Here is a 13,425-nt window from a genome sequence, read left to right as displayed (position 1 = left end):
TCATACATTTTTTACATCGATTTGAAGTTTTGGCGGGCGCAATAATATTAGTGAAAACATATTTACCAAAGCAATAAAATGCGGTAAGAGGCTTTAGAAGCTATTATTGTTTGTGAGTCTGGTTCGTATTCCACTGCACACGAATGAGCGCTAAGCAACCCTAGAACGCAATACCAAAATAACAGACCACAAAACAATTCCAGATCACAACACTAGTAATATGGGAATAGCACATAGTCTAGTGTTAATTAGACGACAATTACTGCGGTTTCTGTGAGAAAAAGCCAGAGGCTAGCGACAGGACAGGCAAGACAGGCTGTTGGATGGGGCACTGAGCCAGGAGGGGGGCCGATTACATAATAGGCCTACACTGCAATGACAAATATGCTTTATTTACAGATTCTGTTTTTCACAGAAACGAAAATGAAGGACTTATATTTATTCAATTCTATTTGTTGGTATTGCTAATTTAGACTTCATGGTGATAGCATTAAATTGTACCATGCTGGAAGAGGGTGAGTTGGAGCAGACCATGAAGTTGGTCTGTCTAGGGCCCCCACAGTCTCTAAAATCGCCTCTGGAAAAATCCTTCATCATATGACATGGAATATCTTATTTTTTGTGTCATTTAAACAATAAATCATGAAGTGTTTAATCCATCCATCCATCTCTGTCCTGTGCTGGAGGCTACAGGTATAATGCAAGAACAACTCACACATCTAAGGACAATCTGGCAATTACGATTCACTTGAGAATGTTTCTGGACTGGGGGAGGGGGCAGAATGCCTGATGACATGGGGAGAACAAGCAAACTCCCCAAACAGAATCCTGAGTCAGACCTGAACCCCCGTCCGAGATGCGCAAGGTAGCATTACTAACCACTGCAACACCCCGTACGTTGTAGATGGCTTAACAAAAAAAGTCGGAATGCCATAGAGTGAGAGCAATAAGGTCAAATTACATTCACATTAAAAGTTCACCACTGCAACAGCTTCATGTTGTACATTTCAGTAGCCCGGCTTCATGTAATAATCCAGCCGTGATCCGTTAGAGTGTCAAAGCTCATTGTGAACAGGAGGTAGATGGAAAGACACCTTTGTGGATCAGATCCAGGAAACAGGCTGCTGCTTGAACTTTAATTACAGGGAGGGGTCAGTTTGGGGCAAGCAGCAGGTAGCGAAAGAACGGCTGCTGTCTAATTATATTCTGGGGCTTAATTTTTTGCATTTGTTTGTATGTGTTTTTGTGATGTTTGTTTTCCTTTTGTTTGTGCTGTCGTCTGTCCCTGGCATCGAACTGATCGATTAATCTGCCCGTGGTAATTTTTTAATGATCTGTGTTATGGGAGTAAAAAAGTGCTACAGGAAAGGATGGGAGGGGGGTACTGGAGCACTGGAGGGCTGGTCGAGTGAATGGGGGGCTTTTCACGAGGCGTGATTGTAGGTAATTTAACATCACATTTACTTTGGAATGTGAGAGTATGTAACAGTTCACTGTACGAGGGGTAAACTGTCACCTCCGTGCCGAATAGGAGACTTATCTGCATGGTACTTGCTGTAAGTATAGATGGTGAGTGATCTGCAGGGAGGATTGCGGATGGAGACAGACATTGCTGTGCGTGGAGCTATAACAGAAGTGCTGTGTCAGACGAGAGAAGGACTAGGGGTTCATTCTATTCTATTCTATTCCGTATGTCGTGGCACAGACCATGGGTTCTGTTAGGTCCGATCGCTCGGAGCTATAGTGCAGAATTTTAACTCTGTTGCAAGTCTTCCTTCAAAAAGTAAAAATTAAGTCCCAGGTAATCCTTTCAATGGCTTGAAGCTCCCCTGACACAGTCTCATGCGTAATTTAACTGGTGTGTATAGGTACAGAACACGGTGTAAGATGTACATCTGAGATACTGCGTTAGATATGACGCAGGTACTCCACAATGGCTCGATGTGACCGAGATACACGACGTGGGTCTGGATATCACCGAAACTCTTAAACTGCCGATAGCTATGACTGAAGTATTGCATGTTGAGTTAAATACGACCAAAACTGACTATTTCCATTCTCTATAGTTTTTCCTGTTTGTTTTTTTTTTTTTTTTTTTAGCTCACCATTCATTTCTACCCTAAGTGCGTCATTTATAAGGGGAAAATATTGAAAGTTAAATTTCTTCAGGCTTTCCCTATTTAGGTTTCCCTAACAGGGCTAATGGGTCTCGGGAGGTGAGTTTCTTGCCCTTGAAGACATCAGGTGCTATAAGTGCTTTGTTTTTGAAGGAGGAAAATTGGCATCGGGGCTAAAATACTCGGGACTGATCGAATCTAACGACGCCCATAGGTCTACATAAAGGAGATCTACGTATATATAATGCAGAGAATATTTTTCTGTTTATTAACCGAATATACGCGACGCTCTCTCGTCTTAGAACCATCCTCACTGACGCTTTGCTGGGAAAAGGACCGCAGCGATGAGTGATTTTATGGTGACCCCTCACCCTCCGTGGCGATGACGTCAGCGTATGACCACTGCGAACACGGGACAGCGAGTGATGATGATCATGCAGTTAGTCTTAACAAAGAATAATACGAGGGCAGAGGCAACAGTTTTCAGCAAGGCAGCTGACGTCAGGACCGCTACTTATCACACTTTTGTTTCGCTTTATGAGTTCTGTCTCAGCACGTTTCTCACGGCCCTGTCTCACTCACCCCTCTTATGCCAAGTTGGAAAGCTTATGGGGAATTTGTATCGCAACATGCGCGATTTCCCGCGCGCTGTCGGGAATTAAGCTGCCTGCAGTTGGGGATTTTACCCCATCTACGATTAACTGGACTCGTTTAAGGTTAATTAATTCAGGATCAGGCTCGTCGTATCAACACTGATTTACCCGACGTCTGCAAATCATTACCTGCTTACTTGTTGAATTATGTTGGCATACTGGGTCAATGTTAAAGTACGTATTTATTCGAACAATTCCGGCTAATATTGGTTAAACACTTGTGACGTCCTGGTAGTATATGAAGCAACTGATGTGCATTATCCGTTGCAATAAGTTAAAATCAAACCCTGATGTAGACTGGTGAGATACAGCGGTGAGATACTGCCTGTCGCTCTGCAGGAGGGCTGGTCTGTTGGCAGCGACATGCAGGTTCCTTCTTTATTGTAAGCTAACAGTTGCTTAAGGGAATCCAGTGCTGATACGTTAGTTTCGGTCGTTTGTTTTGGGAAGTTTAGAAATTTCTGAGGTTTGATCATTTTCATTTCTAAAGATTCTGTCACTTCGTCTCGCCTTATCGAATAATGCATCGTTTTATAATGTGTCGAAACACAAATTGGACCACTAATTGTAAAATGGATTTTATTTTATTACAAAAACGCGTATATTCCTGCATAATACAGGCCTAATAAATAATTAAATCAATTACACAAGGATTGAAACAATATGTAACAAAATTGAAATACAAATCATAAAATTACAGTATCTTTACACGTCCTGTTATTTCATAGCCTCTTATTCAGAGATGGTCGGGCTCTTTATCAATAAATAGGCATAGTGTGAAGTAGTTTGGTCAGATAATTTATATAAACAGGCTCATAAGTGGTTTAATACTATTAAACAGTGTTTTTCCCCTTGGTCAATAACAAGTAGCAAAAGATGTCAGTGGTCCTTATTTGACAGTCAGTTCCCAGAGGTCTCACAAATTCTTCATTTCGGATCAGATGCGGGATCTTCGGTTATTATATCATGTAACACGACATCAACGCGATGTCCTTCATTTCTTCATTGGTCATGTACTCTGTGGGGGGGACATAAAGATCAGGTCGTTATTATAAATGGGTCACACACCAAAGTGTATATTTTAATGTTTAACTCGACCAGCAAAACCAAGTTAACATATAAGAGATGGTTGGACTTTATCGTAATTCATAAGGCTCTTCCTGAAATGTTTGAGCATTTGGTAGTTTAAAAAAACACACATATCACATTTTCTGTACTTTGTTTGTAACCATTCAAGAATTAAACGTGTTCTGAATATTAAATTGCTTTTTGTGATGTAAAAAAAAGTTAAAACGTTTATCCACTTACTGTGTCTATGCTCTGAAGTGTGGCGGGTGTCAGTGACAAATCTTCCACATATCCGCCTTAGAGAGCGCCACATCTTGCCTTTTCTGGTCCTGGGAGCCGGATCCGAGGCTGGATTTGGGCTGAACAGGTCGGGCTCGGGTTTCCCATCGCTGTCACTTTCGTCCTCCAGAAACCCAGCTTCCAGAGTCTGCCCGAGAAGCCCTTCGTCCACCCGGAGCGCCTGTCGCAAATCGCCGCTTGCGGGAATGGGGGTGGAGTGGCGGCATAGCGGGCAGATAATCGTACAAGCCTCCGCCGGACACGCCGATTGCCGGACTATCGCCGACAGGCAGCTCTCGCAGAAAGTATGCCGGCATCCCAGCTCTCTGGGAAGACGACGACCCGTGTTGTAGCTCTGGTAACAAATACCGCACTCCAGTTCTGAGCTCATCTTCCAATCCCGATCCTGCCGTATATATCACCGATACTGTCTGTTGTGTTGGATTGCCACTATTCTTATAGTGAAAGGTGCATGACACGCCCATTATATATAAAACAATACAAACATACTTACTAACGCATGGTGAACCCAGTGACGTTTCTCCTCTGAAATACACGCCCTCCGTTTTCATTATTCTTAAGGTGGACCGTCTGAAACTAAACATTTACCGAAAATGTTTTGTTCTAACAGAAGTGCTGCCGAGTACATCATATGTCGTTTTCTGAAAGACAAATAATACGACATAAATAATACGAATAATACGAATCAAAATCGTATAAATAGAATTTGTAGGCCTAGTTAAATTGTTTCTCGTGCGTGTACATTAGGGGAAATCCTGAACACTAGGTAAAATATTGTATGAAGGCAGCGGATAATGAAAACCATATCAACTTTAATTAATATTAATAATTTATCCAGTAGGATAAGCGGTTTGGAAAATGGATGGATGGATTATTATTATTATGTTGTGTTTTTCTTGGGCTTGGCAGCTTCAAATAGAGTTTCTTCCCATGCAAGCAGTTGAAAACTTGAGTCACATGTGACTCAACCTCCCAGAGTACTTCATAGTCCGATACATGTTTTCCAAAATTGGCAATATCTCAAATGTCGGATAAGTGTTTATTGTTATGGGTTGGATTTAAACAAGAAAACACGTAGGATGCTCATTTACATTTGCACAATGAGACTAGACATCATATTTGACTACCCTAAAGAGGGAATTGTTTTGTTTTAAATTTGGAAAATGTCAATGAAAGAAATATGTTAAAATTAACTTATTTTGATATTCGCGGATGCTATTTATCATTCATTCCACCTTAAATGGTCTGCAAACTGTTCCAGGAAATTATTTACTCCCCCAGTAAATTAGTAATACTTTAAGGGTAATAAAGAGTTCAAAACTACGAAAAGGGGCTTCTTTCGACCCAAAGATTGTATAATAAAGTTAGATATTTCCACCTTCTTAGTTTCCTGAATGATAAATGTGTACTCAAATCAATTGTTTTGGATGCCATTCAATGACGTTCGCTTTTCAGGTGTGTGTGTGTGTGTTTACCGGAGCGGGGGCGTTACAGGAAAATAAGTCAGCCGAATTAACCGACACAGACCTGTTTGTCAATTGTTAGCTAAGTTATGACAGGAAGAGGAAAGTAAACCAGTTTGCCACAGTGAGGTAACTCTATACATAAACAGTTAATCTGTAATAGTCTATAAGAAAGTAAGAATGAATGGGATTGCGATACGTCATGACAGTTTGGTACTATAGCTATTTTTTTAGTGTTAGTACTGAATTGTTGCATATCCCTGCACAGACATTCATATTGTTGTTGTTGTTTGCATTACATAGACACCTTTACCAGAGACAACATATTTTATTGAGGAAACAAGGTCAACCGATTACCAGAGCCCCACGAGGACTGGGCTCAAGCACCCAACAGTCTAACCCACTGAGAGTCTAATCCCACCCGGAGAGAAAGTGTTTCACAGAACGATTCATGGTGGCTCTCAGTGGAATGTCATGTTTACATGAAAAAATGAATGACCAGAAATGGGCGTATTGCACAATTCATACGACTGACTGAAACGATGAGTCATTGCAAATCTCCTGTCAGGGGGTAATTACTGTCTTTGTATGCGGGTCAAGTAATATCTCTTCATAAACAGTATAATAGGATGAAAAGGCATTCAGACAGAAGATTTCCTGATTGTAAAGATAAACACATTATTATAAAAAAACAGGAAATTTAGTAATGGAATTCCCCTTCCCTGCTAAGCTAAAAATAGTGGTTGAAGGAATGAATTATAATATTTGAATAGGCAATTCCTCTCCTGTTCACGTGCTTCATTCTGCCCTTTCGGGAGACATAATCATGATAAACAGATTACGAAAAGAAAATCTTAAAAATATGTGTTGTGCGACATCATCAGTCACACGGTGGCCATTGCTTAGCGAATATGGCACATGGATCCAATTAATGGCTGCACTTAGCTTGTTTGGTGTGTAACTGATTCATAGGTATATAATCTCTGAACCCCCCCCCTAAAAATGCTGCAGGGATGCCACATAAATGGCTGGCCCAGTGCACAGACCCCAAGCATCACTATCACTCCAATGTGTGTGTATATATTTCTAAGGAGAACAGGGTGGGATTTGCAGAACTAAAGATTCCAGTGTACATGTGTTCATATTTGTGCAAATGCCAATAAAAAAGCACAGTTGAATGAAATGATGTTTAATGTTTAATGTTTTCACAAAATTTTTATTTTGAAGACACTCCACAAGACCCTGATTTGCATCAGTACAAATTTGTCCTAGAATGAAGTCATGAGTAGGACCTCTGGAGTTGAGAAGATCGTTTATTTCTTACCCATGCTGGTCCTGGAGGAGAGGTGAGCTGGAGGGGTTCTGGTGATATTCCCCATCGTAGTAACCCACAAATTACTAGGGAATTAATGTCAGGGTAACCGGACGTCTGATTGTAACAAGAGCAGACGGTGAGGAGCCGAGAGACAGTGTGAGCTTTGGTGTCACGCAGAACGGACGGGAAGGAGAGAATGCAAGATTTGGGCTCAGGGGTCCGACGTCTTGTACACTTTGCATAGAGAAAAAAAAACTGAACAGGACTTGAATTTAAAAAAAAAAAAGTTAAGAAGGAGGCAAAGGAAAATAATGAGCTAACAGATAAATTCATCTGTGGTTCTGAGAATTGGTGATATTGGACACTGGCGACGTGAAAAAGGCCTGGTGACCGAGGACCCGAAATGTAAGAAACGTCATCAAGATTCGTCTCATAAAACGGACCTGGCTGAAAGCGTGAGTACTGTCATCCTGCGAAGTATTTCATCAGCTGTGAGGAGAACAACAAGCGATCCAAGGCGTACTACTGAGGTGGAAGTTACCAGAGTTTGTTTCCATAACTTTGTAATATTTTAGCAACAGGCTCTCATTGTTGCTATCCATAATAGCTCAACAAGAATATATGCGGTGAAAGTATTTTGTAGTTTATTTTCATGTTTCTAGGCAACCCTCCCCCGCCCCCCCCCCCGAGGGAGGGTTCCTTCGGCTGGGCCCTTGCTGCTGGCGGGCTGGGATTGGCATTATTTTAGCTCAGAGAGGAGCATAGGGGACACACCTGAACTCCAGTGCATACAGTGCGGTGGGTGGGGGGACTGCAGTGCTTGTGGCAGATGAGGAACACCCAGTGTCAGCTGCAGTGCCTGTTTTAATGATCAGTGAGGAAGAAAATGAATGAAAGTCCTGCAGACAGACATATAATATATGTCATGAACTGTATTACTATTCTGGGTTATTATTCATTTACATTTATTTTTTATTTAACGGTGGTTTTTGCCCAAAGCGATGTACATTTCAGGCATATAGCACATTACAAACAGAAGCCAAGGAGTCAGATAGGTGTAAGTGCAGCTAAGCTGGACTTCCAGTGAGTTATTTCTGAAACGGCTCCTTTATAATGTCTAATGTGACCTTAACTGGGTAGGGAGTCAGTGCTTTTGGTTATAGAAAAGGCCTCATTCTCAGGATCACACAGATACGTAGGCTTGCCTATAGGCTAGCGGCCCAGCAAAATCAGCAGCCCCACATCGGGGAAAATTTCAAACGCAAAGTGACTATTATACTTTTAATTTTTGTTAAGTAACAGAAATATAGATTGCTTTCATAAACATTATTTGCATTATTTAGTTCATGCGAACTGGTGACTGAATGGATTTATTAATGTTACTTAGTAGCTTATTATGTCGGAAACAAGTAATTTGGGTAGCAGTAATCTGTCCTGAGCATCCCAAAGCATCTTTATCCCTGGCATCTGATTGGTTAATGTCCATAAAAGCATGTAGCTAAATAAGTTATTTAGTTTGCAGGTTACTCCTGTTCATTGTGCCTAGATCTGGACTCGAGTTTGGACCCGAAGCCGGTGTTTCACGCTACACCGCACATATGGAAGGATTTACGCTGTCTGAGGTCCATCAGCACACGCCGACGCTTCTCCCAGAATGCTGTGCTTCCCTGGTTATTCGCCCCTATGGGTGCATTCAGGCCTGATCTGCTTCCCGTCTCCATGGCTGAGATTCCAGGGGCTGTTCAGGCAGCCCCCCACGAGGAGCACACTGGCTCTGGGGACGCTGCCGAAGTGGAATGTCCCATTTGCTACCAGGAGTACAACCAGGGGGGGAAATGCCCCCGCATGCTGGAGTGCCTGCATGTCTTCTGCACCGAGTGTCTGCAGAGGATTCATTTGTGCCCCCCACAGCCTCTAGGTTCCTGCGGCCCGCCGTCCATACCCTGCCCCCTGTGCCGTCACCCCACCCCCCTGGAAGCTGGCGATGCCCTCTCGCTGCCCTGCAACTCGCGCATCCTGGCACGCCTGCCCCCCGGTGCCTTCCGTGTGCCAGTCTCCTCCGCCAGGCAGCTGACCACCGTCACCCAGCGGGTGGTGGTCTCCCTGGAGGCCCGGGATGCTCGCTTCATCATCCTGCCCACAGTCAGCCTGCGTGTGGAGCAGATGAGGACCAGGGAGGAGGGCCGACCCACGGTGCCCCCTGGTGGCGAAGGAGTGGGTTTACATCAAAACAGGCGGGCCCTACTCTTTGTTCAGCTTTTGGCTATTACACTTTGGGTCCTGTTTGTCATGATCTGCGTTATTGGGGTGGTGTTCGGGCCCAAGATATTCCAAAACTAGGAAGTTAGACACTGGCCAATAAATTTCCTCAAAATGCAACTCAACTGTTACGCAGATATTATATTACATTGCTTAACCAAGAATCAACTCCTTGATTTAAAGTTTATGGATGTCAGAATCATTGTAAAACTTAATGAAATGTTGGCTCATTAGTTTTAGTCTAAAATGGAAACCGGGAAGCAAATATGATGCAATGAAAGTTAAATACTTTGCTATATCTGGTCGTTTAATGAGTCACCAATAGTAAATATCTCTTTTTCAGTTTTTAGCTTCTCCTATTGCAGGAAGTTCCCGAAATTTTTTCGAAATGTTGACTAGTTTTTTTTTTTATGTTTGCAAAAGTCTTGCACAGATGGGAAATGCAGTAATGAGTATATAATGCATTTACTTTATTTACGTCATCCCCAAGCATTAAAAGGTCTGGCGGTCCTACAAACACACATTATACAATAAATTTTTCAGCCACTGGATCTATTCAGAAGAATAACCTGCTCTTCAAAGAAACATTCGCCTGAACAGGGACTTGAACCCTGGACCCTCAGATTAAAAGTCTGATGCTCTACCGACTGAGCTATCCAGGCTTACAGCAGACCCATCTGAATGCTCTTTAGCTGTACCTTTAAAAGATTTTTTGTCACAGTTGTAATTATTACATTTGTTAAATCCTGAATTATGGGTAAATAACATAATGACACATATTGAATATGATGTGAAAACATGATAATTGCATCTGCAAAGCGACCATAATTCTTAATTTCATTAGACAGCGTAATCAAAATACTTTCAAAATACTATTTATTTGCATTATTTATTTCATGCAAATTGCTGAACAAACAGATGCATTGATGTTACTTTAAGTGGTTTATTATGTCTGAAACAAATAATTTGGGTAGCAGCAACCTGTCCTTCGCATGCCTTAGCTTTATCCCTGGTGTCTGATTGGTTAATGTGCAAAAATCCATGCAGCTAAATAATAACTTTTTTTTATCTCAGTTTAATAAAAATTATGTGTGAGGTGGGAGCCCATTCTGTGCTGATGCTTCTCTCAGAATCAGATTAGGGTTTGAATGATTTTCCTAGTTAACTCGTACTTATTTTCATATAGTTCACTATATAGTCTTTATATTTCTTACTTTTTATGATTCTTCCTCCTTTCCTTGCTACTTGCTTCCGTCACCCATTTCTCCCTCACATCCTGTTCTTTTATCTCTCTCATGCTCGCCATCTGACTGCCAGGTTCCAGGAGCCTGTGTGAAGACCTTAGATTAAGGGCCGGCTTCCCTCAGGGCGGGGGGCGGGGGGTGGGGGGCAGAGACAGACGCAGACAGACACGGAACCGGCCGTGTGTGAACATCTTCCTGTAACATCTTCATTCTGCCTTAATAAACTACTTAAGCTTAAGAAAACTGCCCTCATCATTCGACTACGAAACCTGAGGTTTAACTGAAGAAATCCGTCAGGTTACACGGGCAGTAAATGTAATGATGCTGTTTTTCCTCTTAGGTTCTTGCTACTTTCCCCCTGGTAGTGCCTGAGAGAATCCAGATGTGGAAAGTTGAGTGGTGATGAAAGCCACAGCACCGAATGGTTGCTGGTTCAAATCCCAATAGGGACTTTCTGAGTTCTAGCTCTCAAACTGACATTTCCTAGCCTGATATTCAGGCAAATGAGCAGACACATTTCCTAGAAGCTTTGCAGGAACACTTGAGGTAACAGTAATGGCCACGGGGCCTGATTCTTCTGTGTAGGCTTACATCAGCTGGTACAAATAGCAGCACCAAGTACTGCAAATTCTAGGGCCAGGACTGACTTTGGACACCACTGACAGTCTCCATCACTAGTGACTCTCTAAATAATGGAGATCCAGACAAGGCTCTTACCTGATAGGTTAATCAGTGTGATTCTGAAGAGTACTATTCACTATTCATCATTCTATTTAATATATAATACAAAGAAAACTTGAATTATGGTCTAACATTCTGAAATTTTATTCATCCATCAACCGCAAACAGTGGAGTTTGGAGCCTGTCCTGGGGTAGACAGTCACACCCTAAGGATGAGTTTGAGACGCCGGTCCTACCTAAACTGCATTGCTTTATCATGAAGGGTGCAACCCTCACAAGCACAGGGAGAACATGCAAACAAGTACACACACACACACACACACACACACACACACACACAGCACATATATGAGCTGCTTTCAATTGTAGCACGAACAAGACAATAACTCTGCTGTAAATTTCCTGTGGCTGAAGGGGTCCCTCTAGTGGTCAAAACTGGCAGCAAGCACAATTTATTTAAGGTGTTTCTAGGAAAAGTGTCAGTTGCCTATAAAAAAATGCTTAAACTTTTTTAGTCAGAATTTAAATCAAATAGTCCCCTTTCCTGTACTTTGTCTAATGCAGTTACAGGAAAGGTCAGGTATAAATAATAGAAAAAGGTCTGGACATATAAATTACTTGTACTTTTTTCATCCTCAAGCATTAAAAGGTATCAGGAAGAGAGGCTGGTTAAAATGCAGATGTTTTTCTCTGAGCTGATGTACCAAAGGTACTTTAAGGGATATATTGAATTTTGCAATTGCATATTTCAGAGAAACAAACATCCTTTTTGCAGAACCACTAACAGATGTTCATCTATACAGGAACTTTAACCCAGGCTCCATGTAAAAGGCTGATGCTCAGCCAGCTCAGCTGCGCAGGCTCTGACATGATGGCCGCCACACGCTGATGCTCAGCCAGCTTAGCTGCGCAGGCTCTGACATGATGGGCGCCACATGCTGATGCTCAGCCAGCTCAGCTGCGCAGGCTCTGACATGATGGGCGCCAGATGCACCATATAACACACAGCCTCTAAACCTCACTTATCCTATGTAGAGTTGTGCTTTGGAAAGAAGTATCTACTAGATAAATGAATTGTAACAGTGACAGCACCATTGCCTGCTAAAGTAATAGAATTGCTGTACTATGGAGCATGGTGATTAAGGTCAGCACCTCCTGGTCCCCCAGTTTTTTGTACATCTATTTCGCCCAGGAGGACAAAGTCAGAGCAGGTCAGCAACTTTATCAGTGTCTCCAAATGCCTGTCTTATAGCAGAAGCAAAGATTAGTATTTGTATTTTTTAACTTAAGGTGACTTAAGTTAGGGCCCAGGAAAGGCTCTCCAGTTCAGGGCCCAGGAAACAAGCATACATTGCTGGGATGTTCACGAGTGTGCCTTGTAGGGACATTCACAAGTGTACATTGCTGGTATGTTCATGATTATGCCTTGCAAGGACATTCACGACTGTACATTGCTGGTATGTTCATGATTATGCCTTGCAGGGACATTCACGAGTGTGCCTTGCTGGACCCCAGTCCCTCTGTCATGGCTGAGGGTGTCATACTGAATATCTGTGACACCAGCGTTCTCACTTAGGTCCAGTGTGGTTTTACTATGGGACGTAACTGATTAATATATTCAGGACCTTTGACTGTCAGGGAACCGTGGAGTCACCGCTTTGATGTGTGTGTGATGCATAAAATTTAATTTATTATAAAGATTAGAATAATATATAAGGTCATTTGATTGACAGATGGGAATGGCATGGTGGGGCAGTGATTGGTACTGTGGCCTCACACTTCTGGGATCTGGGTTCAAATCTCCACCAGGGTTCTGTGTGTGGAGGTTGCATGTTCTCCCCATGTCGTCGTGGGGTTTCCTCCAGGTACTTCAGTTTCCTCCCACAGTCCAACAATATGTTGAGGCTCATTGGAGATGCCAAATTGCCTGTAGGTGTGCATGTGTGAATGTGCCCTGTGATGGGCGGGTGCCTCATCCTGGGTTATCCCCTGCCTTGCACATATGGGCTCTAGACTTGCCCCCTACCCCCCAGAATAGGATAAGCAGCTTCAGAAAATGGATGGTTAACCAATGTGCCCATGTCTTTACCACTTGTAGCATCATATTAAAGCTATTCTTGTGGGACTTCCTGTAAGAGTCTTTGAAGTCTGTAAAAAACTCCTTAGTCCTATAGTTATATTTTGCCAGGTTATTTAAGAAAGCTGTACTGACTAGTCTGTGAATCCTATACAGCAGCACATGTTCGTAGTACAAACGTCAGCAGTACAAGATTTAACAACAATGATAACAAAATTTTTTAAATCAAATTAATAAAAAAATTAAGC

At 42.3% G+C, this 13,425-nt stretch overlaps 2 protein-coding genes and 1 non-coding gene across 4 annotated transcripts; 1 reads left to right on the top strand and 2 right to left on the bottom strand.

Moving 5' to 3' along the window:
• Positions 1-3,335: 3,335 nt before the first annotated feature.
• On the bottom strand, positions 3,336-4,574 carry si:ch73-335l21.4 (E3 ubiquitin-protein ligase-like). Its single transcript, XM_049029558.1, has 2 exons — positions 4,079-4,574; positions 3,336-3,788 (listed from the first exon to the last, which is right to left on the bottom strand). The coding sequence occupies exons 1-2, from the start codon at positions 4,506-4,508 to the stop codon at positions 3,730-3,732; spliced, it is 489 nt and encodes a 162-aa protein (XP_048885515.1). The 5' UTR covers positions 4,509-4,574; the 3' UTR covers positions 3,336-3,729.
• A 2,468-nt stretch (positions 4,575-7,042) lies between these two features.
• Positions 7,043-10,546, top strand: si:ch73-335l21.2 (RING finger domain-containing protein). 2 transcript variants are annotated; one of them, XM_049028838.1, is made up of 2 exons: positions 7,043-7,371; positions 8,463-10,546. In XM_049028838.1, the coding sequence occupies exon 2, from the start codon at positions 8,600-8,602 to the stop codon at positions 9,254-9,256; it is 657 nt and encodes a 218-aa protein (XP_048884795.1). In that variant the 5' UTR covers positions 7,043-7,371; positions 8,463-8,599; the 3' UTR covers positions 9,257-10,546. The 2 variants fall into 2 exon arrangements, with proteins under 2 accessions (XP_048884795.1, XP_048884796.1); XM_049028839.1 differs by having other exon boundaries at positions 7,043-7,446.
• trnak-uuu (transfer RNA lysine (anticodon UUU)) lies at positions 9,765-9,837 on the bottom strand. Its single transcript has one exon. It is a non-coding gene; the product is annotated as a tRNA-Lys (tRNA).
• Positions 10,547-13,425: the final 2,879 nt, after the last annotated feature.

Source organism: Brienomyrus brachyistius, chromosome 10 (genome assembly GCF_023856365.1).
Source record: "Brienomyrus brachyistius isolate T26 chromosome 10, BBRACH_0.4, whole genome shotgun sequence".
Lineage (NCBI taxonomy): Eukaryota > Metazoa > Chordata > Actinopteri > Osteoglossiformes > Mormyridae > Brienomyrus > Brienomyrus brachyistius.
This window is presented reverse-complemented; position numbering and strand designations above follow the sequence as displayed.

What these genes read in the sequence shown, in the direction of transcription:
- si:ch73-335l21.4 (XM_049029558.1), bottom strand. Translation starts at nt 4,508, where the DNA reads ATGAGCTCAGAACTGGAGTGCGGTATTTGTTACCAGAGCTACAACACG. An exon ending in CACTTCAGAGCATAGACACA is followed by an intron (nt 3,789 to 4,078) that starts GTAAGTGGATAA and finishes TCCCCCCCACAG; the next exon opens with AGTACATGACCAATGAAGAA.
- si:ch73-335l21.2 (XM_049028838.1), top strand. Translation starts at nt 8,600, where the DNA reads ATGGGTGCATTCAGGCCTGATCTGCTTCCCGTCTCCATGGCTGAGATT.